The following is a 26,734-nucleotide window of genomic DNA, read 5'->3' as shown; positions in this document are numbered from 1 at the left end:
TTCCTGTTGTGCATGTGACTTCTGCAATGTTCCACATTTTTTACACGGGATAATATGTTAGGGTAACAGGACTGGGTGAAAACCCAGGGACATGACTAAAGTGTATATTTAACAAAATTATTATAGGTTTCTATGGAAATATTCAAGATTCAAGACTCAAAGATTTATGCAATGCATAGAGCGGAAATGCAGTCACCACAAAATGCACAAACCCCAACATTTCTTTAGGATTGTATTCAATATGTTTCATTTTAAGATGTAATGAGGACAGGTGACAAATACTGTTTTTTTTCAGTATTCAAGGCAGTTCTTATATTATTCCTTCACAACATATATCTTAAATTTTCAATCAGATCAATATGTGTGACATTTTGCTTAATAAGAAAATGTGTTTTACAGTTAACCTTCATCAGAATTTATAAATATAATTTCCAGGGGATGAAAATGGCACCCATTCGGTGGAATGACTCATTTAACATTTCAAAGTTTGGCACATTTAATTTAACGGGACGTTCGGCCGGTTTTCTGCGTGTTTACAGGAGGATGAAGCTGTTTCTGCTGTTCCTGCTCCTCATGAACACACTGACTCTGAGCGCTGTTTGAATGCACACTGTGAACCCGCGGTTTGATTCACACAGAGCGACTGTGTTTGTGAAAGTATGAGGGCGGGTGTGACAAAACCCACGACCGACACTACGTGACATTACTAACGTGTGGGGGCGGAGCCAAGTTGCCATAAAGCGCGCGGTGCGTTCCAGTACTTTATTTTAGGAGAGTTCCCAACTGAGGGAGGCACGTGACCCTGTGCTGCAGGTTAACTGTTAGATTTGTTTACAGACTCCACTCTGTGTGTTCATCGTGTGTGGATCCGCAGATTGGTCGTTTTCACGAGCGGTCTTCTCAGTCTGTCAGCGTGTCTGCGGTTTGACATGATTAATGACCTCAGCAAAAAGAAAGTCTCCAGCTCTGTAAATCCACACACTATCAATATTATCTTTAGACGGCAGAAAACACAGTCTGAGGGGGCTGTAGTGACGTGCTAAGAAACTAACTCAACTAATTATAAACTAACTAATTAGAAATACACTTAATCAGCAGTGGTGATGTTTTATATTCCCCATAAGATCTGGGGACCTTGGAAAGGTGTAACGAAGGGCCAGAGAAGAGAGTGGCTGTTAGTGAATGTTACGGGTCCGAAATTGAGGATGAGAGTAAAACAATGATGGTCCAGAAGAGGTCAATCAAACAATTGATTTTAATGAATGCACGCAGCGTGGAGAGGCGTAAACTGCAAAACAGTTGTACATCTCTACCCAAAATACACTCTAGATTGCTTTTATAACATCAGGGTATTGTAACGCCCCTTCTTGCGTTTACAAGCACATAATTTGCATGTACAGAACATTCATGTATTTTAAGAATTAAATGCAACATAGAGGTTCCTCCTTGTGGCATACTCTTCCGAATATGGTGATGACCTAAGGCTTTTGAGGTCACCCTGGACTGGACATCCTTCCGTCACCTGTAACTAAGCAAACTCAAATACCACAAGAAGCTGAATACATTCAGGCCTTTGCTCAGCTACTATTTTACTGTAACAATATACTCAGCATATGAGTTATGATACATATATATTTAACTCAATCATTTTAAAGTAGTTATAACTGTACCTGTAATAAACATGTTAATATTTGATTATGATAACCCCTATAATATAAATTATACCATAATGCCAGCAGCTTCAATAAACACTTCGATGAAATGATAATTAATGCAATGATAAGATGATGGTTATGTAAAATAATCCCTGTAATTCCACAATTCCCCCTTTTGACGTCTTCCAAAGACGTCACTACACCATTCCCAGGTCCACTACCTTCGCTCTGACCCTCTCTAGCCGCCCCCTGACTCAGCAAATCCGACAACAACCTCATGTCCTCTAGGTGGTCCAGCAATAAAACACCAGCCCCCACTTGAAAACACTTCATGCTTAGGTAATCTCCGCTCCTTTTCTGGGTCCTTCTCTAGTGGAAATCTTCTCCTGTAAGGGATAGAAAACAAACAACCTTTCTCTGCTACACCTTACTAACCTACTTTGTTCATCTAAGGTTCCTGTCATTATTCAAAGTTGGTTCACAATATCATATCAGGCCAAATCACAAACCCTACTGCCACGTCTACTTTGTTAAGCTCTTCAGCTAGACTCTGTACCGGTTTGCCAATCTGTGTGTACATGTCTCTACACTTTTAATGTCTAAATGCACATCTGGATGTATGTGCACTTGTATGTCTATCTGCATCTATGAGTCAGTGGTTTGTCAGCTATAAGGCGTTAATGTGAGAAATGTTTCCTGACTATTAACTCCTGATACTCAAGGAACTTTCCTGTTTGCCGAACTTCCTAGGTTTGGCCTTTTACACTTTTACTAAAGAAATTTTAACAGAGCCCAAAAAGATTTTTATTTTGCTCCTGTGCTTGACAGGTTAAGCGAAGTTATTTTTTGTTTTGTTTTGAAATTTTCCCTTCTGTGTGTGTGTGTGTACATAAGTAAGAATATGATAATCAACATAAGATCCCTGGTTTGCAAATGATTTTCTGCCCCCGCTGCAGGGCAACATCATTTGTGGTGAGTCTATGTTGGCTAGTTTAATACAGATATATAACAGTTGCTTGATTGCATTGCCCACTCAGAGTTGCACAGTTTTTATGTATGTGGAGAGTGTTTTCACAGTTTAAACATAGGTTACTCACATTTCTAGCCTGATTGTTTCCCAATAAAAGTGAAATCAAACATTACATTTGATTTTACTTATGTATTATCCTGTTCTGGGCTCTATCCATTATATTAACTTTATTCAATCTCAATACTCTTTATGTGTGTGAGCAACGCTTTTAGTCTTATTAAACACAACCCAAGTAAAATGCACACCATCCCCATGTCAGCCTAAATCTCCGCTAAAAAGCACACTTCAAAATTTTCTATCTGGATTTACGCCTCTTTTGGCCTCAAGCATATACATAACATGCAAAGGTTACTGTTAATGCCCGTTAGACAAGTTTCCATTATCTACAACATTTTGTTTCACCCGGCTCACCCTCACACATTTCCTGTTCACTTATTGCATATTTATCTTTAACACCTTTTACCTCAGTAGTTGCTAAGCAGAAACAAAGCAACCTGTGGTCCACCTTTACCCTGTAAAATAAACCCCTGTTATGATTGTGTCTGTAAGCATGTTTTGCATTCATTCATTACACTCCACGCCATTCCTACAAGTTAGGAGCTGTAAAGTTGAAAGCTGCATCAAGTCCAGGCCTTTGGCCTGGCCTATATTTAAATCATGTGTGTTTGTAAGCGCGCATGCAATTCACCTGCTATGTTCTCATCTTCCCTCAACATGTATCACCTGGACACTCTCACCAGTGAAGCTTAAAACCCTCTTGGATAGAACATCAACTCTAAACAAGCACAGTTATGCATTGTGTATAAAATTAACTCAACCTCATGCTAACCTACATAAGTACCTGTCTTAAGAGAGACCTCTGCACAGCTCAGACGCCAATTGCAAGAGCTCTCTAACATTAGAATCATCAACTGTGACTTATATAGTGTTATTTCGGTACTTTACACTTCACACATTTTGAACGTTGTTTATATGGGGAGTTCCTCTTTTTATGTCTATATTTATTAATATGCCTTGTGCACTAAAGCTTCCTGTTTTTCAGTCTGGGTGAGCACTTGTTTGTGAGTATAAACTGGCCTCTACAAGCCTTCATTAGCAGATACACATTACAAATACTTCATATATACAGAAAAAAACCCAATAATCCACATTTCACTATTTTGTTCTTTGGTTCAGATTTGGATTCTGTATTGTTCTTCATTTGTTATTATTTATGTTTAGATTGTTTATTGCTAATCTTGGTTTGTTGTTGTCTGTTTGGGAGCTGACATAGTCTCTATAAATGAACTTCTTTTGGTGGAGTAGCATCAGGAGAGAAGCTCCAGAGAGGCATCTTCCATGTTAAACACTAAAATATAACATAAGAGATCTTCTCAACGTGTTGTATATTTTTAATATTTCCTTATTATTTTGTCATAAAATAAATCAACCAAATAACTTAAGCTGTGTGACAGCACCTTGCGTCTACGCCAGGCTGTGAACTGCCCTGAAGCTACACCCCCTTTTACCCCATTTACTTTCTCAATCTTAGTTTAAACTATTCCTGAGCTTCTCCTTCTCTCGTCTGATCGTCTCAAGCACGTCCTGTACCAAATTTACTTCCTCTTTTCAAGTCCCACATTTAATTACAAGCTCAAACAGATTTGCCCTATATTGCTGTCTCGACGTGTTTCCTGTCAACTTAACAGAGTTATTCTCAGAACTCAGAGCTGAGGTTCCCCTTTTCTAAGTCTGTCTGTTCTACAAGAGAGCAAGTCGGTAAACAAGTTTATCATCACAAAGGTTATTAGGTAAAGGTCACGTAGACATTTGCCTAGTAACCCTAAAAGAACACATTTCATGTAGCTAATCGCATATATTAACACCCCCCCTTTTTGTGACACATCTCATGTGTTACAAACTCAAAATCCTTCACTCGAGCTTAGGAAATTAAAAGAAAAAAGTTAGTCCTATCATATTAGGCATACATGCTCCGGCCCTTCAAACCTGTATTTAAGGAATGAAATCAAATTAATCATCATGTCAAATCCTTTCTTGGCTCCATCCACAGCCTGCATCCTTGAAACGTCCTAGAAACAAAAACCTGTGTGTTAACCAGAACATCACCTTTTATACTCAGTTTATCCACTTATGATCCAACCTGTGTTATAACAGAAAAGTTAAAACAGAACAATTATCAGTCATGTGTCCAACCTTAGTCCAGTCTTTTGTCAGTGTCCAGTCGGTCCACCCTATGGTCTGCCTCGTCCGTCCAGTCACCATCCATTTACACACATTCACTCACACGCATTACCATCAGGTATTGCTGACAGTGGAGACTATCTCGCAAATATTCAGTCTTCACTCTCAGCAACATCAACTCATTTATTTGTTTTACTTTGTTTTTAAGAAAATAGTTCTTTCTGCTTTTAGACTGGATTGGCTCGCGGCAATCCTTTTACTTTGTCAGCGCTGTTATCCACTCTTTTGCAGGCCTGCTTAGAACAAAATGAGAAAAAGAGAGCTGATTATTAGCTCATCAAAACACAAAACAAAATCACCTGACAGGTTTTTTCTAAGTGCACTGTTATAGAAACTATGGGCCCTTATAGACATGTCCATGTTTATCAAAACTCCCTCTATTAAAAATAAAACAACAACCTCAAAAATCTTCAACAATCTGAAATTTCACCCGTTCGACACACTGAAAACCTCGCCAAAAGCTACACCGTTTCGTACACAACAATATCCCCCTTTAGGCACTTTACCATACTCAGATTCAGTCTAAGATCTTACAACAATGTGTCAACACTAATTTATAAACCTCCTAATCAAATTTGCACCTCTGAACAATCTACCCCTCCTTTAAGGCCTCAATCACACACACACAGCAAGCTCCTCTGTCCACATTCACACGAGCTCTCAAACTTTTTCCATACTCAGCCATATCTCAACAATTTAACTTGGCACAAGAAATACTTTTTAAACCTCATGCCACTTATTCAATTATTTTCATTTTCTTTCTATACTAATCACTTGTTTTGATCACTCAGTGCAAAAGCACTGCTAAGTCACCCTTTTAAACTACTTTAATCCGTTTATTCAACATTCACACCATTCTCTCACTCATACAAGTAGCAAGCCGATCTTCATTGCATATGCTTATGTTCTTAGCCAGGTTTTTAATCAATATCTGTTCATTAAGCTTCAGGAGCTTGTCTTTATAAGGTTAATGCATTTTCTGTTTGTGTGTGTATGGGTATATGTTATTTTGCATCTATGACTTCACAGTCTCCCAGACTTCTTCCCAACTCTCCAGTTAAGCAGTCAGTTTTCTTTTTCCCCGAGTTACTAACCCACATTTTGATTTCCCACCTTAACCCTTGTGTTGTCCACGGGTCATTTTTGTCCTCTACAGAAATCTTTTGCTATCAAAAATATGTTTTTTATTCATCAAATGGTCTGAAAATAACAGAAGTTATTCATTACTATACTGTGCATGATTGGAATAAGTTTTAAGTAATTTGATTTATTTATGGGGTTTTTATTCGATTTTATAACACCTGTTGTCCTCGTGGACAAAAATGACCCCAAAGTACAAAGTGTTGCAAAAGGCCGTATTTTCACAACATACTGCTATCAAACATCTTTGATCTTGGATCACTGATGTTTGGGGTCAAGCACTGGTCATAACAACCACAACAACAACAACAAGAGGCAGCACAATGAGGAGGCAGGTGCTCTATATTCAATAAAATGTTATTTATACTGCGCCAAATCAAAACAACAGTCGCATCAAAGTGCTTCGTATTGTAAGGTCGACCCTACAATAATACATACACAGAAAGTATGCTCACAAGCCTCCATTGCACTAGAGATTTGCATACTTTGATGAGCATACTTTTTTTTTACCATGTTGTGCAAAGCAATGACCAGTAGGACAAAGCACATATTGTCCTCTAGTATAATGAGGAGGAAGAATCAATGTTCAGGAAGATCCAGGGTTAGAAGATATAGAAAATATTGTCAATATTTAGAGCACATGCTACCCTTTCTCTGAAAAAGCACATCACCCACCTGCAGAAGTGGAAGAAGGCTATGAAGTGAAGAAAAGTGATGAAGAATCTGAACTATGTTCAAGTAGGTTCTTGGGCATCCAGGGCATTGTAGTCTGAGGAACTTGGAAAGAAAGTGACTGGGCTTCTTGAAGTTTCTTGAGTTTTCAGAATGTGAAACTGGAATAGAAGATGTGTCAGAGGACTGCACATCATCCATTTCAATTATGATGAAGACAAAGAATCAAGCAGGAAAGAGGAGTCAGCTGAGACGGAGGAATATTTGCAGTAATGTGAGGAAACATTGATCTGGTCTTCTAACATCCCAATGACAGACGATGCCTGACTCTCTCATGTGCCACAGAGAAAGATAATCTATCACAGTCCAAGCACATATGCCAGGTCCCATACTCCTTCATTGGCTTTCTACTCGAGTACTGAAAGCATTATACACAGTGTTCTGCTTGTATTCTGCTTTTTAACGTTCACATGCCAATGGATGCATCAGAGACCAAGTTGGGGTTCAGTAACTTGCCCAAGGACACCTTGGTAAGAACTCCAGACTAGAGCACACAGAGACTGAACCAACAACCATCCAATTAGCAGATGAGCTGCTCTACAGCTAACTCAATGACGAACAAGGAGGGACAACAAGAGGGGAAAAAAATGGATCGAATGCAGCTGTAGTCTTATGTGGGTATGTTGATTCTACATCCGGTGGAGTCGCTACGGACAGTTTATGACATCCTGAGTCTGGTAGAGCAGTTTTAAAGGTGACACAAGATTAATCATAGAAGCGCAAAAAGGATATAATTTCTTGATAAAGACACAATAGATGATCATCGTGCAGGGCCCCGCCCGTCGGGCTATATGATCGCCCGACTGGAGATATCACTAGCTCCGCGACGTTGGGCTAGCGATTTTGCGAGCCCTGTCGTTCATGACACAAACGCGCTCCCATTTGAGGTGTATGGAACAAGTGGGTGTTTCTCCTGCTGTGATGTAAGATCCTGATACTGATGTGACTGTATGAGCACAAAGTCCCGTTCAGAGGACTCTGTCCATTCCAACAGAACATCCCAAGTAAACCTATGAGATAAAAACATGGCAGTATGTGATGCCAGGTCCAGCTGTACATGGAACATGCTAGTGTACGATGGCAAACGTCTGGCCTGCAGTCAGGACACGCGAGTTGTCCCTAACATTGCAGGTTTCCAAAAGAAAACAATCATCTGTAACAACTTGTTTACTGTATATGACCCTTGCCTGCAACTGCAGAAAAGAAAGCTGTCCATGATGGGACCAGTGCAGAGGAATAAACCTGAGCTTCCTCCTGCACTTGTGTCAAATATGGACATGAAAGTTTGCCTTCACTCAGACCCATGCCCTGGTGTCCTACCATGCCAAAATATAGAAAAATGTCAGGTAATGAGTTGGAATAAAGTTGAATAAAACCTTGAAACACAGAGATGGATGATATTTTATACTTATGGCTTTATAAACAGTCAAAGCAAACAGGGTCATTTTTGAGCGCAGAGGACAACAGATGTGATTATTTGCTGCCAGTAAAAAACTTGAAGTAGTTTAAAAACAGCTTTCTAAATTAACTTTGACATATACCCGTCTGTGATCATCTGCTAAAGCAACTGACTCTGGTTGTGAAACGATAATCACAATAACTGATGATTTGATTTATTTTTTACCCGAAAACAAAGAAAAAATTCATTTTTATGAGGTTTTTAACAGACTTAAATTTGAAATGGAATAAAAAAAATGTGTCAGAATGTTTGAATTAAGTTTTAATTAAAAGTGGGGGAAAAATCCACTTCAAAGTAATTAAGTATCAATCAAACCAGATGGGGACATTTTTGACCCCTGAGGACCACAGGTGTGATTATGTGCTGCCATTTAAAAATTATAAACGGTTCAAAAAAAACTTTTTCACTAAAGTTCAACATAGAGCACTCTGTAGTTAGTCAGATAGTCAAAATTATCTGAACTTTTAAATATTTTATTTTCTTGTTTTGTTTCCACTCGAAAACACAGTGTATTTTATGTAAACAAGGTCTGGTGGCCCTAAAATGTAAAATGTTGGGTAAATTTTGTGTTAATGTGTTGGTCTTAAGTAAAACTAAGATGTAACATTGAATTGATTGACAAAGTATACTTTATATTTTAAAAACAGTCAAATGAAGTGGGGACATTTTTGACCCCTGAGGACCACAGGTGTGATTATGTGCTGCCATTAAAAAAATGTAAATGGTTCAAAAAAAATTTTTTCACTAAAGTTCAACATACAGCATTCTTTAGTTAGTCAGATAGTCAAAATTATCTAAACAATTAAATATTTCATTGTCTGATTTTATTTTCGCTCAAAAACACAGTGTACTTTATGTAAACAAGGTCTGGTGGCCCTTAAATGTGTAATGTTGGGTAAATTTTGTGTTAATGTGTTGGTCTTAAGTAAAACTAAGGTGTAACACTGAATTGATTGACAATTTATAATTTATACTTTAAAAAACACTCAAATGAAGTGGGGACATTTTTGACCCCTGAGGACAACAGGTGTGATTATGTGCTGCCATTTAAAAATTATAAACACTTCAAAAAAAACTTTCTCACTAAAGTTCAACATACAGCACTCTGTAGTTAGTCAGATAGTCAAAATTATCTAAAAAATTAAATATTACATTGTCTCATTTTATTTTTGCTCAAAAACACAGTGTACTTTATGTAAACAAGGTCTGGTGGCCCTAAAATGTAAAATGTTGGGTAAATTTTGTGTTAATATGTTGGTCTTAAGTAAAACTAAGGTGTAACACTGAATTGATTGACAATTTATAATTTATATTTTAAAAAACAGTCAAATGAAGTGGGGACATTTTTGACCCCTGAGGACCACAGGTGTGATTATGTGCTGCCATTTAAAAATGTTAAATGGTTCAAAAACAAATTTTTCACTAAAGTTCAACATACAGCAGTCTGTAGTTAGTCAGATAGTCAAAATTATCTAAACAATTAAATATTTTATTTTCTTGTTTTATTTCCGCTTAAAAAACAGGGTGTATTTTTTGTAAACAAGGTCTGGTGGCCCTAAAATGTGTAATGTTGGGTAAATTTTGTGTTAATGTGTTGGTCTTAAGTAAAACTAAGATGTAACACTGAATTGATTGACAATTTATACTTTATTCTTTAAAAAACACTCAAATGAAGTGGGGACATTTTTGACCCCTGAGGACAACAGCTGTATGGAAATCGGGAGGACATTATGAGGGTTAAATTACCGCCCTCCTGGTCTTCAGCCAGGAGCTGGGGCTTGCTTTTCAGGTTCCTGGACACATCATGCTGTGAACAATTCAACCAGAAACTTGCCTTAACTTATCCATAGATGTTAACCTCTAACTTTCTTCCGACTGCTGCTGTGGAGAGCCGGTCCAAGTCTGCTTTACTCCTGAAAATAACAAAACTAAGACATTTTCATTATTATCACGGACGCCTAAACGACCCACTTCTCTTTTTCTAGTCAAAAATACCAATTATGCCTTGTATGTAAGCGTGTTCTTCCTTGCGTTTTATGTTAATTGAATGTAAGCTGCTTCTTCATTGCATCCTTATGTATTCATTGCATTTTCATGTATTCATATTTAATTTATGCATCTTTTCACTGAGCTCTAGATTCAAACTATCTCACTTCTGATTCATTTCAAAAATAATCTCACATGTAACAATTTGTATGTGTGTTTTCTATTCATTAAGGTAATAACAATTATTTCTTTCATTATTCTTACCTTTTCTAATGTTTACCTCTTTATTATGCTATGGTGGACATCCCTAAACAATTCATGAGTTCAGGTTTCAATTTTCAATCCAATTATATCCTATATTCTCGCAGTCAAACTCGTCCAGCTTCATCTCTCACTGGTCCTCTCTGCACAATGTCCTGTTCGGGCTTCAAAGCTCCCGCAAACACAGTCTCAACTCAGCTGTTGTCTTCTTCTCTGTTTCTTTACAGTCTTTCTTTCAGATTAAGTCCCGGCATGGCAAAATATCACTCAATGTGTAGTGCTCTTCCACAATTCTTTATCCCACTGTTCAACTGCCCAGCCTGTATTTTCACAGTACATGTTACATTACACTTACATGCTGCTGCTGGTCGTCAGTCGTCATCAGTGTTACTGGATCAGTGGCACTGTCGTTTGCCTGCTGTATTCAAGTCCACGATGTTCTATCGGTCTTCATCAGGCGATTAACTGTCCTTTGAACTTCTTCTCCGCTTCAGGGACAAAGTGAGAGATCCAGCCGCACAATTTCGAGCCAAAGACTGGCTTATTTTCCCAATTCTTTTAATCTACTTTTCTGCTACTGAACTCAAGGTTGCAAAGTTGAAAGACGCCCACCTGTATTGACACACTAAACCATATAATTAGTATTATATTCATTTTTCTTAAAGGCTTCATTTGCCTAGAGTTAAATCTCTCTCTCTGTGTTCTTTCTGTACACACTCAGTTCCCATATATGGGCATGCACAGTTCCTGTTCACTATTTCCTGTCGCTGCAGCCCCGGTACACAGAGCAATATTTCCTGTTCCTCAAACTAATCTAACTCCTTTGTTTTTTGTTTTCTTGAATTAAAAACACTTTCAAACTTTAGCACATCCTACTTTTCATCACACAAGAAATACATTTCACACTCCTTTATTCCATACACACCTTTTAAATGCTCTAACCTCTTTCAGACGCCATAAATCGTCTCACACGCACTGCCTTTCTCTCTCTCAGACTTCCCCTTTTCACTTACTCAGACAAATCACCCAGTCACTCAAATCAAATACTGACAGCATTCACACAGTTAAAATCACACAAAATACGCTTTCATACGAGTATCTTGGACATGCCTTCCATGATCAGAAAGAGCAAGTCAAAAGAAAAAAGAAAAAGAAAACTGAAACCTCTCATAACATCACTGAAGGTCAAATATCTTCATAGACCCAAAAGTAAGCATATTATTTCCCTAGTCAAAAGTCAAACCGTTACTCACAGTAATTTTTAATCTCACAGCCTTTATGTTTTAAAACTAAAAAGAGGAAGGAACAACGCCCAATTTAAACTGCGCATGTTGTCACTCAACAACACACACACAGAAAATGTAACTGTATATATTATCTCAAACTGAAACAAAACCCATCTAAAAATCCTAAAACATCTTACTTCGACACCCCAAAACACACATGGCTTACAGACATATTTATTAATTAAATTATCTCAAATTCAATTTCAGTTCTCAGAACCCAGGTAACGGTCTTAAGTATCAACAGTTTATGTATCCTATCTCAAAACCCCTCAAAAAGTCATACAGTCATGGCAAGAAATAAAACTTTACTTACATATTGTAATAAACAAAACCAGCATCTTAAGTACATGCACCAGCAATGTCTAGCAGTCCCTATTAACTTCCTCATACTCTATTGACCTCTCAGCTGCCTTATTTGCATTCTCACACACACACACACAGTCTAAAAATAATACCAGCCTGACTCACAGACTCAGACAAGTCTCTTAATATATTTACACAGACGTCCTATGATTACAACTGCACAGATTTTAGGCTTCTCATTTCAAAACCTACACAATTTAGACAATTTTTAAATTAACCCTCCAAGGGACAAACTCCCTGAGTTTTTTGTGATCAATTTAACCAGTCTCGGCCCCGGACCGTGGTCAAATATCTAAGACCCTACACAATTTAAAAGCGTCAACCAACTCAACCCCTGCCGAAAAGCTCTGTTTTGGGGACATTTCACATCCCAGGCTTCCCCGAAGTTTTAAGTTAAAAGTTACACGCCCGAAACCCGGTTTCTACTGACCAAAAAAGTGCAAACCACCGCCCCGGACGGCAAACTGACCCAGTCAGTGGCTATTTTGGAGTGTCGTAGTTCTCCACACTTGCCAAGTGAACTATCCCTCCCCGAGGAAGATGTCGATCGTCACCGACAAATTGGAAGCGTCACCTTCCGACAAATGCACTTGTTAGACTCCCAGAGTCCCGTTCTATACAATTTAATTATTTTGAAGACACCCCGAAAATCACAAACCCACCATATCGGTGTCCAAGCCCGGCTTTATATTCAATTGAGACTTTAATGTCACAAACTTCACCAATTACCTATTATTCTAAATTCTCTTTATCCTAAATCCTCTTTATTCTTATTCCTTTGGGACTTTAACCCGGTACCTTTAGTGAGACTCTAACTCACTTTTACTCTTTTTCTTATCATTACTTCAACTTCAACTTCTCATGAGATTTTCACCAAAACCAAAACAGACCTTTACCAGTAATTTTCAGTGAGTAGACTTTCAATTTTGTCAGAACCAATTCAGCACTGTTTGGAAATAATTCAACAGGTAGTGCCTTACCTTTGAATAAGCCGGCTTATGTCCACTCACTTCGACCACTGACTCGTGTCTGCCTGTTTGAGCACCTTGGACCCTCTCAGTCTCAAGCTCCAACTTTTCTCCCTCAACCCTCGGCCAATGCACCAAATGTTACGGGTCCGAAATTGAGGATGAGAGTAAAACAATGATGGTCCAGAAGAGGTCAATCAAACAATTGATTTTAATGAATGCACGCAGCGTGGAGAGGTGTAAACTGCAAAACAGTTGTACATCTCTACCCAAAATACACTCTAGATTGCTTTTATAACATCAGGGTATTGTAACGCCCCTTCTTGCGTTTACAAGCACATAATTTGCATGTACAGAACATTCATGTATTTTAAGAATTAAATGCAACATAGAGGTTCCTCCTTGTGGCATACTCTTAAGAATATGGTGATGATCTAAGGCCTTTGAGGTCACCATGGACTGGACATCCTTCCGTCACCTGTAACTAAGCAAACTCAAATACCACAAGAAGCTGAATACATTCAGGCCTTTGCTCAGCTACTATTTTACTGTACCCATATACTCAGCCTATGAGTTATGATACATATATATTTAACTCAATCATTTTAAAGTAGTTATAACTGTACCTGTAATAAACATGTTAATATTTGATTATGATAACCCCTATAATATAAATTATACCATAATGCCAGCAGCTTCAATAAACACTTCGATGAAATGATAATTAATGCAATGATAAGATGATGGTTATGTAAAATAATCCCTGTAATTCCACATGAATCATCCAGCAGGTCGGTGTTGAAGTGTTGAGTTTTAGATGAATCTGATTTTGTCTTTCAGATCAGGGAAGGAATACAGAAGTCAGGAGGTGGAAAAAAAGCAAAAAGGCAAAATCCAAGCAGAGTTCAGTTAAAAGCTGTGGGGCACAAAGATTACAGGGCAGCAAACAGAGGCTTTGAGACATGTTGTAGACAAAGGTGGGTTGATTGCACACGGGCCTGTTATGTTGTAAACTGTTGGGCTGGGAAAAGGAGAGACTTGTGGTTAAATCACACCTTAATATTGCATAAAAGAGTGATGATCACATCATGTGAACATCTCAAATAAAACCTAATACAGGTCCTGTTTCATGTCCACTTTAAACACAGTGACTGCAGGTCCTCCTACATGTGGTATGACTGTAGTTTATTGGCACGTTGTCAGTGCAGATATTTTCACTGCTGCTTATTCTCTGGCTTATGCTAGTTTTGCCCCACTCAGGAAATAAGGGACTAGTTTTTGAGGATTGATTCATAACTCTGGGAGAGAAACAAAGACTTCAATGATGCTGTTCTAGGCTGTCAGTGCTGTGACAGGTCTATGGGAGAGTGCAGCCTGTCCACCCATTTTAAATTTCATTTCAATTCAATTTTATTTATATATCAAATCACAACAGCAGTCACCTCAAGGTGCTTTATATTGTACAGTAGATCGTACAATAATAGATACAGAGAAAAACCCAACAATCATATGACCCCCTATGAGCAAGCACTTTGGCGACAGTGGGAAGGAAAAACTCCCTTTTAACAGGAAGAAACCTCCGGCAGAACCAGGCTCAGGGAGGGGCGGGGCCATCTGCTGCGAGCGATTGGGGTGAGAGAAGGAAAACAGGATAAAGACATGCAGTGGAAGAGAGACAGAGATTAATAACAGATATGATTCAATGCAGAGAGGTCTATTAACACATAGTGAGTGAGAAAGGTGACTGGAAAGGAAAAACTCCTCGTGTGTCATAGTGGTCTGATCAGACAATATATTTACCCTTCTGTGCCATTTCATGTTTAGGTCAGTTATGTTTGTTTAGGTCAGTTATATTTCTTTGTGCAGTCATTTGGTTTGTTAAGTTTGCAGTTCTTTGCCTGAGTTCAGTTTTGTTTCTTTGACATTTTTTATGAGCTTAACATTAATTACTTTTGTAAATATAATATTTGGGTTAAATGAATAAAAACTCTGTTTTTCTAATAATTCTTGTGACTCCTTCTGCTTTTTCAACTTTGTTCATCACACAGCCCTAAATATTTGTTTAATGTCCTGGTCAAATATTACTCCAAGGTGTTACTGGAGGCCAAGGTAATGCCATCCAGAGCAAGTATCTGGTTAGATACCATATTTCTAGGTATTTTAGGGCCAAGTATAATGAGCAGCATACAGTTAGTTGTCACCCAGGTCTTTATATCAAGCTCTGCTGTGTTCAAGCTATGAATTGCTGCGTGCAGGAGAGCCAAAACACACATCAAACATTAGAGTTCAGTTATGCCAGCTTTAACCTTGGGATGCCTCAGCTTCTCTTTTATATCCCCCACACTCAACTCTCTGCATCAGGAAGCTCCTGCCACTGGTCACCCTGGGAGTTTCGTCCTTCTACACCCTAACAGTTAGCAGATAACGTAGTGAAGCATCGCTGACACAAAATTTGACTCTGACTTTAAACACTGGTCACTTCAGGTGTTGCTCTGATATACAGGAAATGACATCACGGCTCAAACTCTTTGTCAGTAAACCATTTCTTTATTTAACATATAAAAGTTTGGTTTAATTGTTGCAGGATTTCATTACACAAACAAGCTGAAAAAAAACTGTAAATGTACTGTTTACAAGATTAACGTAAAAGCAGGAATCAAGACGTAACAGTTTATTTGTAACATGGAATCGTTTCTGAGTGGAGTATGAACTGAGATTACTCAAACTCTTTCACAGATGAAGTTCTCTTTCATGTGTCTGCGTTCATGCTTAGTATGATCACATGATTGTAAAAAGGTTTTGTCACAGTGTCTGCACTTGTATGGTTTCTCTCATGTGTGGACTCGTTTATGCTTTTCAAGCTGACGTGCACTGATGAAGGATGACCCACACTGATCGCAGACATGCTTTTTAACGCCACTGTGAAGGAGTTCATATTGTTTGAAGTCCTTTGAAGTGGTGAAGCCTCTCCCGCATTCTTTACAGTAGTTCATTTTGTCTCCAGTGTGTCTACGTTGATGTATTTTCAGAGTCCTTCAATGACTTAAAGTTTTTCCACAAAGGCCACAACAAAAGTCTTTCCCACAGCGATGACAGGGTTGGGAACTTGATCCATCTGTGTCGCTCTGCTTCTAAACAAAAACACAAAGACAGTGTAAGTCAGTCCTTTAACATTTTTATCCTGAACGTCACCTGAAATAAAGAGCATCTCTGCCAAAGTCCAATTACATTTTACTGTTTACATTATCACACTCAGCTCAATTTAATGTGCTATAAAAACGATAAGAGTAAAAACATTAAAGTAATACTAGTTTAATGCTACAATAACAATAACACAATTCTCAAACACTATCCCTAAAAACCTGTGATTAGAGTCTGAATAATCATTCAGAGCTGCCTTTCCATGCAGTAGAATTGCTAACATGCTAACACAATTTGATGAGCAGAGTTGTTTCAAACAGCCGGGCTGACAAGATAAAAATATAAATACATACCTCACAGTAACTGCACTTGTAGAGTCTTTCTGGTGTGGATCTGTTGGTGTGTTTTCAGGTAACGTGGAGATTTAAAAGTCTTCTCACACAGGTCACATTTATAAGGTCGTTCCTCAGTGTGGGTAAACATGTGACGTCGTAACTCTGTGTTTGTAGTAAACTGTTTACCACACTGATCACAGCTGTACACATCATGTCTGGTGTGAATGCGTAGGTGTGTATTTCGGCTCCCTATCAGGCTGAAAGTTTTTCCACAAATGTCACAGCTGTACGCCTTAATTCCAGAGTGGGTAACTAGATGACTCTGTAAGCTGTTACTGTGAGTAAAAGCTCTGCCACACTGATCACAGGTGTACGCTTTAACTCCACTGTGGATGAGTTGATGTGATTTTAAGTGTGAAATGCGTGTAAAAGACTTTCCACACTCGTCACAGCTGAATGGTCTCTCTCCAGTGTGGATTAGTTGGTGTCTTTTTAAGCTTCCAGACTTGGTAAAAGACTTTCCACAGTCTCCACAGCTGAACGGTCTCTCTCCAGTGTGGATGAGTTGGTGTATTTTTAAGTTCCCAGAGTGGGTAAAAGACTTTCCACAGTCTCCACAGCTGAACGGTCTCTCTCCAGTGTGGATGAGTTGGTGTATTTTTAAGTTTCCAGAGTGGGTAAAAGACTTTCCACAGTCGTCACAGCTGAACGGTCTCTCTCCACTGTGGATGAGTTTGTGTGTTTTTAAGCTTCCAGACTCGATAAAAGACTTTCCACAGTCTCCACAGCTGAACGGTCTCTCTCCAGTGTGGATTAGTTTGTGCGTTGTTAAGCTTCCAGACCTGGTAAAAGACTTTCCACAGTCTCCACAGCTGAACGGTCTCTCTCTGGTGTGGATAACTTGATGCATTTTTAGGGAAGCTTTCACAGTAAAAATTTTTCCCAAACTCGTCACGGTTGTATTTTTTTCTTCCACTTCTTTCTTCAACAAAATTGTCAGCCTCCTGAGAGTGCGGACTTCTCGATCCACGTTGGTCCTGCAGTGACAGAGATACAAACAGAGGCAGTGATTTGTGGGAAATACATTATTCTAACCGGCCTTTTATTAGTGGTATTTTGTGAGCTTTTATTAAATAATTATATATATATATATATTAAATATTTATAATTATTTTCATACACACCTTGCAAATGTGCTCATGAGAGTTGGCATTCAGTCTTTTGAGGGTCAATGCAAACACGCTTACAGACACAGATAAATATTAGACTTGTTTCTAGGGCAAAGATTAGAGACATTTGGCTGTGCCTGTACGCCTGCTCAGTGAGATTAGCACAGAATGTACTCTGGATGTTTCAGAGACGTGTACGAGGAGAAAAACAGCAGGAAACACAGAGTGTGAGACGGTGAGGACGGTTTTTAAGTGTTATAGAAGTCAAGTAACTGACGCATATTATGAAATCTGCTTACGTATTGTGAGGCTAGACTGTAATATACAAAAGTTGAGAACTCTGTGAGTGATGAGGACGGTTTTAAAGTGTTATAGAAGACAAGTTATAGAAGTCATGCTACCCAGCTGCCTGTATGTATAATGTATGTATAATATATATATATATATATATATATATATAGGCAGCTGGGCAGCATGCCACCCTCAGGCGTGGCAGGACCCCCACGCACCTTCGTCTCCAGCTTGGCAGGTCCTGCTGGCACGCCAGCCTCCGGCTCACCCCGAGTCGCGTGCTGTCCACCCTTACATTTAGGGCTGCACGATTTTGCATAAAATGAGAATCACATTTTTTTTGCTTAGAATTGAGATCAGGATTCTCTCACGATTTTCTTTTCCAATATAAATATTTATTGCACTTATTAACTGCACATCAACTTCGTAACAGTTGAAACTGAACATAAAAACAATAAACATAAAAACAATAAATGCCTCACATTTTGTCGTTGCCGCAAAATATTATACTGCTTGAAATTCCGTCTCCACCGTTGCTCGACACTGCGTGTATAGAGCAGGTAATGCAACAATAGAAAAATAGTTGCGGGACGACACTGTGTAGCGTTTGTCTAGGACAGGGGTCTGCAACCTTTAACACCCAAAGAGCCATTTGGACGCGATTTCAATGAAAAAGAAAACTCTGGGAGCCGCAAATACTTTTTGACATCTAAAATTAAGATAACACTGTATATATTGTTTTTTTTTATGCTTTATGTGAACAACTAAGGTGTGTTGCCTAAATCCATGAAGTGCTACAGAGAAAATTAGAATTTTTTATGTAATCAACACATTTTGAACTCTTAAAGAAATATAACAAAAGCAAAGACACCCAGCTGAACTAAAATGATCCATGTAGCAAACAAAAACTGCTGTGAGCCGCCACCCTTATATCGCCTTTGGGCTTTTGGAGCCATGACCTGACTTTTAAAAATTAATTGGTAAAAAACACTATGCTACTGAAAAATTAAAAATAGATATTTGCAAAATTCTGCCTAAACATGTATTTTACCTGGTCAATGCGTGCCGCGGGGCGCGGTCTGCAGCGCCGCTGCAGGGGAGGCGAACGCACCTGAGCGGGTTACAGGAGGAAATCAGAGAGCGGATGAAGCCGCAAAGGGAGCAGCAGGCTATAAAGGACAACAGCATAGGGTGCAGGTAACTGCTGAAGAGGAAGCAGGTATCAATATGTGGGAGGAGGCCAGACGGGCCCAACAGGAGGCTTCTTCCCAGGAAAAGAGGGTGGTCTTTGGAAAGGAGCCACGCTGGACTGGTCCTTACGAGGTGATTGCCAGGACGCCTACAGCAGTTCAACTTAAAGGGAAAGGCGACACTTGGTTTCACTGGTCGCAGTGTGCACCAGCACATGAGGGCTTGGTTGAGGAAGACTCGTCTTCAACCAACACAGGTGTCAACAAACAGAGGCAGAATAAATCCTCTCACCTGTGCAACGGGCCTACCTGGGAGGCCGAAGAAAGAAGAAGAGCATCGCAGAAGGTCGCCGCGTCACCAAAAAGGAGTGGTAACAAATTGAAAAGAACATTAGAAAGAGTGAAGGTCTAGGCTAAAGCTAAAATCCACATAACATCATGGAAATGCCTGAGCCCGAGGGGCGCAGAGACAGGAGGTGTATTCCAATGTTGTATTTGATTTTACGTATCTTTTGTGTATTGATAATCATTGCGGCCGCATGTTTTCTTGGGTATTTTTTGCAGGGCGCACCTTGTGAATTGGTCAGGCGTGGATGCCAGTCCAGCACAGCACTTCCTGAGACAGTAGTTGCTAAAACAGGATCGGTGAAAAGACTAAAGCGCGAGGTGTCAGGTAAAGGTGATGAGTGTCTCAGCATGAATCATGGCATAGAATTGAATTATGTTAAAGGGTCTGCCAGCTCATTCACGTTTGATTTGTGTGACGTCATTAAGTGTGCAGGAGCTGGTAGCAGCTGGAGAGCATCAGGGACACAATACACGTACTTTAGCAGCCAGACGTAAGAGACACATTTTGGCAAAAAGAGGGACCCAGGGCACACATGCATATGACCCTACGTTAAACTCTCCGACCTGGATAGACTCGATAGGAGTGCCCAGGGGAGTTCCAAACGAGTATAAGCTGGCAGACCAAGTAGCTTTAGGATTTGAAAGCATATTGATTTGGGTGACCCCTAATAAGAATGTGGATCGCATTAGCTATGTCCATTACAACCTGCTGATACTCTTTAACCTTACCAGGGACGCGAAAGGCGGCGTGTGTGCCATGTTCGCAGACATGTGCTGCACCTTTATCCCCAACAACACTGCCCGAGTTGGCTCAGTAACCCGAGCTCTGGAGGGCCTGAAAACTTTGTCTAAAACCATGCATGAGCACTCAGGTATTGAAAACCCGCTGGAGAGCTGGATGGCATCCGTGTTTGGACGATGGAAAGGTTTGGCCATGTCAGTGATGTTTTCTCTGACCATACTTTTAGGGATATTGGTCACCTGTGGTTGTTGTGTCATTCCTTGTCTCAGAGGATTGTTGGTAAAGATGATGGCTAGGGCTCCGAATCCCGAACGGGGGGATTCAATGTACCTGGTGAACTTAGCCGCCAGGCAGTGGGCTGAGGAGTGATACAACAAGGTGTGGTGACATTCCTTTTCTGGAATGTCAAAAGAGGGAAATGTGGAGATACAGAGTTGCTTTTATTTCTGCCATATAACCTGCATTGCTATAATTGCATTAATAACATTCTTTTACAGCATCAACCCATTTAATACTATTTCTTTACAGGATTGATATTGCCTTAAAGTTGTTTATTGAAGACGTTCATTTAAGGATTCTTTTATTATGTTGACTTTTATTACAGGAATAACCGGAAGTAGTTCATACACATTGCATAGTGCTGATTTAGAGTTGATGTTCTCTCCATTAAGGGTTTTAAGCCTCACTGGCGCGATGTCCATGTGATACATGCTGAGAAAGATGAGAGCATAGAAGGATAACTGCAATACATGCTTGCAATACACATAATCTAGGAATGTGCCAGGCCTCTGTGGCCTCTGAGGCCTTAACTCATTTTTGTGTCTCACTGTACTTTTGTTCTCCTTGGTAACAGATGACTAGAGGTAATAATTAGACCTTAGAGACTTTGCAGATTTAAGGTTATTGCCTTATATGGTAGGTGTTAGTAAAATGAGAAGTTCTATGTCTGATTATAGCCATTAAAGATGTACAAGATGTACCCTTGTCTGCAAAACAATGACTGTACATAATGTATTTTTGACCTGTAATTGACGCCATGGGGGGCGTGTACCCCACTGCTTTATAAGTGTTCTCAAAGTGCATTTTTGTCAGAAGACATGGGCTGATGTTTTCTCCTGGCTGTTAATAAACTCACGTTTGATTGCACGTTTCTGGGGCCTCCGTGGTTTGTTCGCACCGTTCTACACTGATTGATTCCCAACAACAACCAGAGTTACATAAGGCACGCGGGATTATAAGGGGCACTGTTGATTTTCAGAGAAATCAAAGGGTTGATTTTAAGTGCGCAGTATTTTCCAAAAACACGGTAATAACGACGGCCCGCTAGCATGCTCTACCAAAAATAGGCTTTGTTGTGTATCTGACAGACGAAAGTCAAACCAGTTCCACACCACTGAAGTTGCAGCATTTCTACAAACCAATTCTGGTTCATCCGTTTCATTTAACGACCCACTTTCTCTTCTCGCCGCCCAGCCCTACACGTGTCAATATTTATGTCTCCAGATTGTTTGTATAGTGAGCCATTAAGACTGTACTCTTGGTACAGTTTTTATTTTTGCTGCTTTTGTCTTACACTGTCAAATAAACACAGATTTGCAGCGTTTGTATGTGTGTGCAAAAGCAAATGTGCCAGGCCTCAAAGACAATGGGTGGTTTGCACAACAAAAGCAGGATGTGAATCGAGCATATGACCTGTACAACTCTCAGCAGGGGTGATTAACACCTCTGGACTTGCACCAGAAAATAAAAAAGTCAGTAATTCTAGTAGGTGTTGGTTTCAAGGGATTTCTGCAAATTTGTGCAGGGTTAGTAAATCTAGTGTTGAAGTTAACTCGGTGCTTACCTTTAGATGAGCCCACAAACCGAGAGAAACTCCGTGATGAAGCTGGAACTCTTTTCAAACACAGGAAACAGGTCAGGGAGCAGAGACCCACGTGGTTCACGCTGATCTCAGCTACGATCCAGGAGACAAGGGTGTGCAGATCGATGCAGATATCGATCCAAACGTTGGTAGTGGTATATGATCGATACTTTAGTTTGTTTCTCTCCTGGAGGTTCACTATTTACTCGCTGTGGATGAAAAAGCAGCTCTGTCTGTGTGAACACCTCTTCTTATGCGGCAGACGCACTTTGCTCCGCCCCCTTCTTCCTGCCCTGCTGGGATTTGTTACTGTGCCGTCACGTGACTCAGATGCGCTCAGAAGACGCATTTGGACTGCAGAGAGAGAGAAAGAGGAGCAACATGTGGAGATATTTTATGACTGTAAATGAAAATGCTGGAGAACAGCTGGAAGGCTGTCAAGCCACAGGGGACCACAACAAGCTGTAGAGTTCAGCTTATTTTTCACACCTCAGTTAAATGCTTTGACTGAAGTCTCACTGCACACACTCAAACTTAGTGTTTGTGAACACCTTGGTCATTATAACCTGACACTGATCAGTGCTGCTCTGACGACCACACTCACATCCATGTAATCATTTAACTGGGATGATCTGGATTTACTGCACAATGCTGAATGTGTCCTTACAGTACAGGGAATAACTCTCTCTGTGTTCCTGTAGAGAAACTCTGGGTTTGTGTGCTGACGAGCATCACTCACAGTATGATACAAAGGCTCACTCATACCTTTCCACACATGTGACAAATTCAAAAAGATGCTGAAACCTTTAGAACATCATAAACTACACATTGTTGTACTCTTTTAGGATGGAACAGCTTTCAGATTTGTTTACTCTTAAAGGATAAAAGATGTTTTTAAGAATTTTGCATTCAAGAGGAGAATGTTTAAATAAGTCATGTAAATGAGAATTTCAAAGTTGGTGGCTGCAGTATATACAAATTGATGTATCTCAAAAATAAAACACTCAAAATTAATTTGGAAACTGTTTTATGCAACTTTTTTACATTTACAATTTTGAGGGATGAACCTCTGAAATTACTTTAACTAGAAATTTGTGTAAAAATACCACTATTGTAATTTATGTAGTTACTGATGACTTAATGCATACATATGATTAAAATTTGGGATATAATGGTTGTATTGATGTATAGCAACTTAAAATACTCCCAGAAATGACACTACTGTCACGGTATGGCATGGCAGACCGTGGGGGGTGTGAGGAAGGAGGACCCAGGTGCGGTGCTCTGTGTATAAACAGTGCGTTTATTTACAGTGATGCAAATAACAACAATAAATCCCCGTGTTTTCCCCAGACTCCCGTGTCGTGTTCTCCTAGTGCTCTCTGCTCCCGTGTGTCGGCACTCCCAGTGCCCGCTGCTCATCATGCCTCCCACGCACCTCCTGCAGGGAACAATAGCGGCAGCCGTCAGTACACTTATCTATGGCAGGCATACACTAAAGACAAAACCTAAACTGGTGACTAACGTGGAGTCTCAAGCAATGATCCCGCGTCGGTGGGAGCTCCAAGACTCTCTTAAGTAGCTCCCCCGACGAGGCCTGATCAGCAGCAGGTGTGTGGCTTTGGGTGTGGCCAGTCCACCAGCAGGGCCACACCCACCTGGCCTGAAGGCGCCCACAGAGACACATACACACACACAGACACATATGCACAAACATAGAGAAGGGGGAGCAACACCAAAAATACATAATATAATAGGTCCATGACTGCCCAGGGGTCCCGGGTCACCCAGTCCCAGGACCCTGACAACTACAACATGTAAAAATATAAAGATAAGCTCAGGCGGACTGGGTTCTTTAGTAGGTCTAAAGGGTCAAACTGCGTCCTCACATCATGAATATGAAGGGTTGTAGTGGGAGAAGGTGGTGTGAAATCCTCATAGCTGTGGAGTGAGGAGGGGGCTCCTGTGGGTGAAGTCTTTGATGGTGGTGATGGCTCTGTGCTGGTGGGAGTGGGGAGGTGGGGGGATGATGGACCAAAGTGTCTCTATTGTTGGGGAAGGTGGAGGTGTCAAGGCTGCTTGATGTCTCATCAAACCAGCAGTAAGAGTCGTTGAGGGTGTTGGCCAACAGCAGGTCGTCAGTGGAGTGGGGCTGTGTGCTTATATCCTTACTCTCATTTCCCTTAGCGTGTCTGTAACATGCAACTTCTGTCGGTGCTGTGCTACTGGAAACCAGAGGCGGAGCCAGACATTTGAAACACCCGGGGCTTAGCCCTAAAGGGTAGTGGGATTTTTTTATTTTCTTATTTATTTATTTATTTATTTATTTATTTTGGGGGGGGGGGTTAGAAATGACTGAAAGATTAATTGGCTCTGTTTTGAGTTTTGTTCAAAAAAGAATGACTTCATATAGGGAAAAAATATATATCACATGTGCAGGACACCTTAAACTAGTTTTTTAATTAAGCAGCAAGGCAGAACAAAGACGGGGCTGTATCAAAACAGGAGGATTAAACCCCATTCAACCAGACCCACAACTGATCCGGAATTAAAACAGGACTACAACAGTTCAAAGTCAGGACTACTTAGGACTTAACCAAGACAGAACCAGAATCAGAACTAGATGATAGTAGCACTAAAAATCATCATAGACCTGCACTACACTTATTTTTTAATTCTACCAAAGTCCACTATTTAGATTCAGAAAAGTTTATATAATTATTTAGCCTTGTTGTGCAAATAAGCCTGCAAAACTTAATAAATGTAGAATTTGAAAAATAACAAACCTAAAAAGAAACACCAGGTAGGAGATACATGAGTTCCTATGATACGGTGATACTTTTGGTGAACAAGCATTTGACTAACATGTGTGTCTCACCTGCTCTTGTTCCATCTCTGTTCCTCTCTCTCCCTCTCTACTCCTCTCTCCCTCTCTGCTCCTCTCTCTCCCTCTCTGCTCCTCTCTCCCTCTCTGTCCCTCTCTCTCCCTCTCTGTTCCTCTCTCTCCCTCTCTGTTCCTCTCTCTCCCTCTCTGCTCCTCTCTCTCCCTCTCTGCTCCTCTCTCCCCCTCTCTGCTCCTCTCTCCCTCTCTGTTCCTCTCTCCCTCTCTGCTCCTCTCTCCCTCTCTGTTCCTCTCTCTCCCTCTCTGCTCCTCTCTCTCCCCCCTCTGTTCCTCTCTCTCCCTCTCTGCTCCTCTCTCCCTCTCTGCTCCTCTCTCCCCCTCTTTGTGCTGACAATCATCAAATATACAGTTGAAACCAGATATTTACAAACTCTTCATATAAAAAACACAAACACTTTTAATTGTAAAATCAAATCAGACTAAATGTTTATTTTTTTAGATTGATAAATATAAAAAACATATTTGTTAACTTTAAGAGTAAAGAGAGAAACTATCTGTATTTCTTAATTGCAAATGGCACCAAATTGTATTCAAAATTGAGTCACACTTATGGAGCTCCACAATTCTTTTCCTGGTGTTTTGGTTGACATCTCTTGATTTTCCCATGTCACAGAAACAGGTTCTGTGTTTTGCCTTATATGCATCCACAGCTGTGCCACCAATTTACTCACATGGACTCTACTAACCTATCAGAAGCTTCTTCAGCTCAGAATGGAATCGTCTGGAGTTTCTTATTAATTAACAATAAACTTAGTGTATATGTACTCCTAAATTTGATGAAAGTGATAAAAATAGACAGCTCTGTCTCTCTTTATTCTGACATTTAACTAATTCAAAAGATATTTCAATATTTATTTACCCAAAACAAAACAAGTTTACTCTAAATTAATGTTGTACAGTAAAAAAATGTTCTTGTGTTTTCCATAAAGTGTATGTAAATATCTGGTTTAAACTGTAAATATACTGCTGTGTATTGAAGTTCCTCTTGATTTGCATAGAAATAAACTGAAAAACATACAAAGCATAATATATAAAATACTACCAGAGTTTTTTCTTTGAAATAAGCCCCTTATGTCCATGTTTGTATATCAGTACATTGCTGAAACCGATTTATTTAGCCGTGGAGGGTAACAACTGAAAATATGAAATAAACACACATGTAAGCAAAGACTCTAAAAAAAACCAGCATTGTTGTTGTTCGGCTTTTCATTTCGCCATTTGTTGATTCACTTGAAGAGCAAGTATCATAATATGGGTCAAGTGATCAGTTTGATATCAATCTTTCGTGATACACCGTCATATTTACATTATTTGTACAGTACGAATGATTTGCTTTGGTACCTGGTCGAACTTCAGTTCTCCTCTGTCTGCCTGGCTCCGTTTCTCCAACAGCGCACTTGTAGGCAGCAGCTGCCCCGCCCCGCTTAGTGCCTGAGCTCGGATCATACCAATATTAGGGGGGATTTACGCACAGTCGTAAATTCCCACAGTGTGCACTACATGCTTCGAATGTTGTGTGTAGTTTTTTTTTTATACAGTTGTCAGCCAGGCATCCAACTATGAAAAAATTACACTCCAAAAGACCCCGGGCTTCTGAAAAAACAACCTGGGCTTAAGCCCAGTAAGCCACCCAC

The 26,734-nt window shown here is 39.9% G+C and overlaps 2 protein-coding genes across 2 annotated transcripts in view; both read right to left on the bottom strand.

The window, feature by feature from the left end:
• LOC135932628 (uncharacterized) overlaps positions 1-16,114 on the bottom strand; it is a 305,408-nt gene extending 289,294 nt beyond the window's left edge. The window contains exons 1-3 of the mRNA XM_065470128.1: positions 15,988-16,114; positions 15,220-15,366; positions 5,808-5,811 (exon numbers count right to left, since the gene is read on the bottom strand). Of these exons, the coding sequence (XP_065326200.1) occupies positions 5,808-5,811; positions 15,220-15,366; positions 15,988-16,114 (278 nt within the window). The remainder of the gene's footprint in view (positions 1-5,807; positions 5,812-15,219; positions 15,367-15,987) is intronic.
• A 502-nt stretch (positions 16,115-16,616) lies between these two features.
• LOC134620943 (gastrula zinc finger protein XlCGF8.2DB-like) lies at positions 16,617-19,245 on the bottom strand. The gene is made up of 2 exons (XM_063467305.2): positions 19,109-19,245; positions 16,617-17,634 (listed from the first exon to the last, which is right to left on the bottom strand). The coding sequence occupies exons 1-2, from the start codon at positions 19,243-19,245 to the stop codon at positions 16,617-16,619; spliced, it is 1,155 nt and encodes a 384-aa protein (XP_063323375.2).
• Between the last annotated feature and the right edge of the window lie 7,489 nt (positions 19,246-26,734).

This window comes from Pelmatolapia mariae, linkage group LG3_W (genome assembly GCF_036321145.2).
Source record: "Pelmatolapia mariae isolate MD_Pm_ZW linkage group LG3_W, Pm_UMD_F_2, whole genome shotgun sequence".
NCBI classification, from domain to species: Eukaryota; Metazoa; Chordata; class Actinopteri; order Cichliformes; family Cichlidae; genus Pelmatolapia; species Pelmatolapia mariae.
This window is presented reverse-complemented; position numbering and strand designations above follow the sequence as displayed.

Bases quoted from the DNA above. Each gene is read 5' to 3' on its own strand.
- LOC134620943 (XM_063467305.2), bottom strand. From the start codon at position 19,245: ATGCTGTTGTCCTTTATAGCCTGCTGCTCCCTTTGCGGCTTCATCCGC. The intron at 17,635-19,108 runs GTAAAATACATG...CTGTCACTGCAG, and splicing joins CCGCGGCACGCATTGACCAG to GACCAACGTGGATCGAGAAG.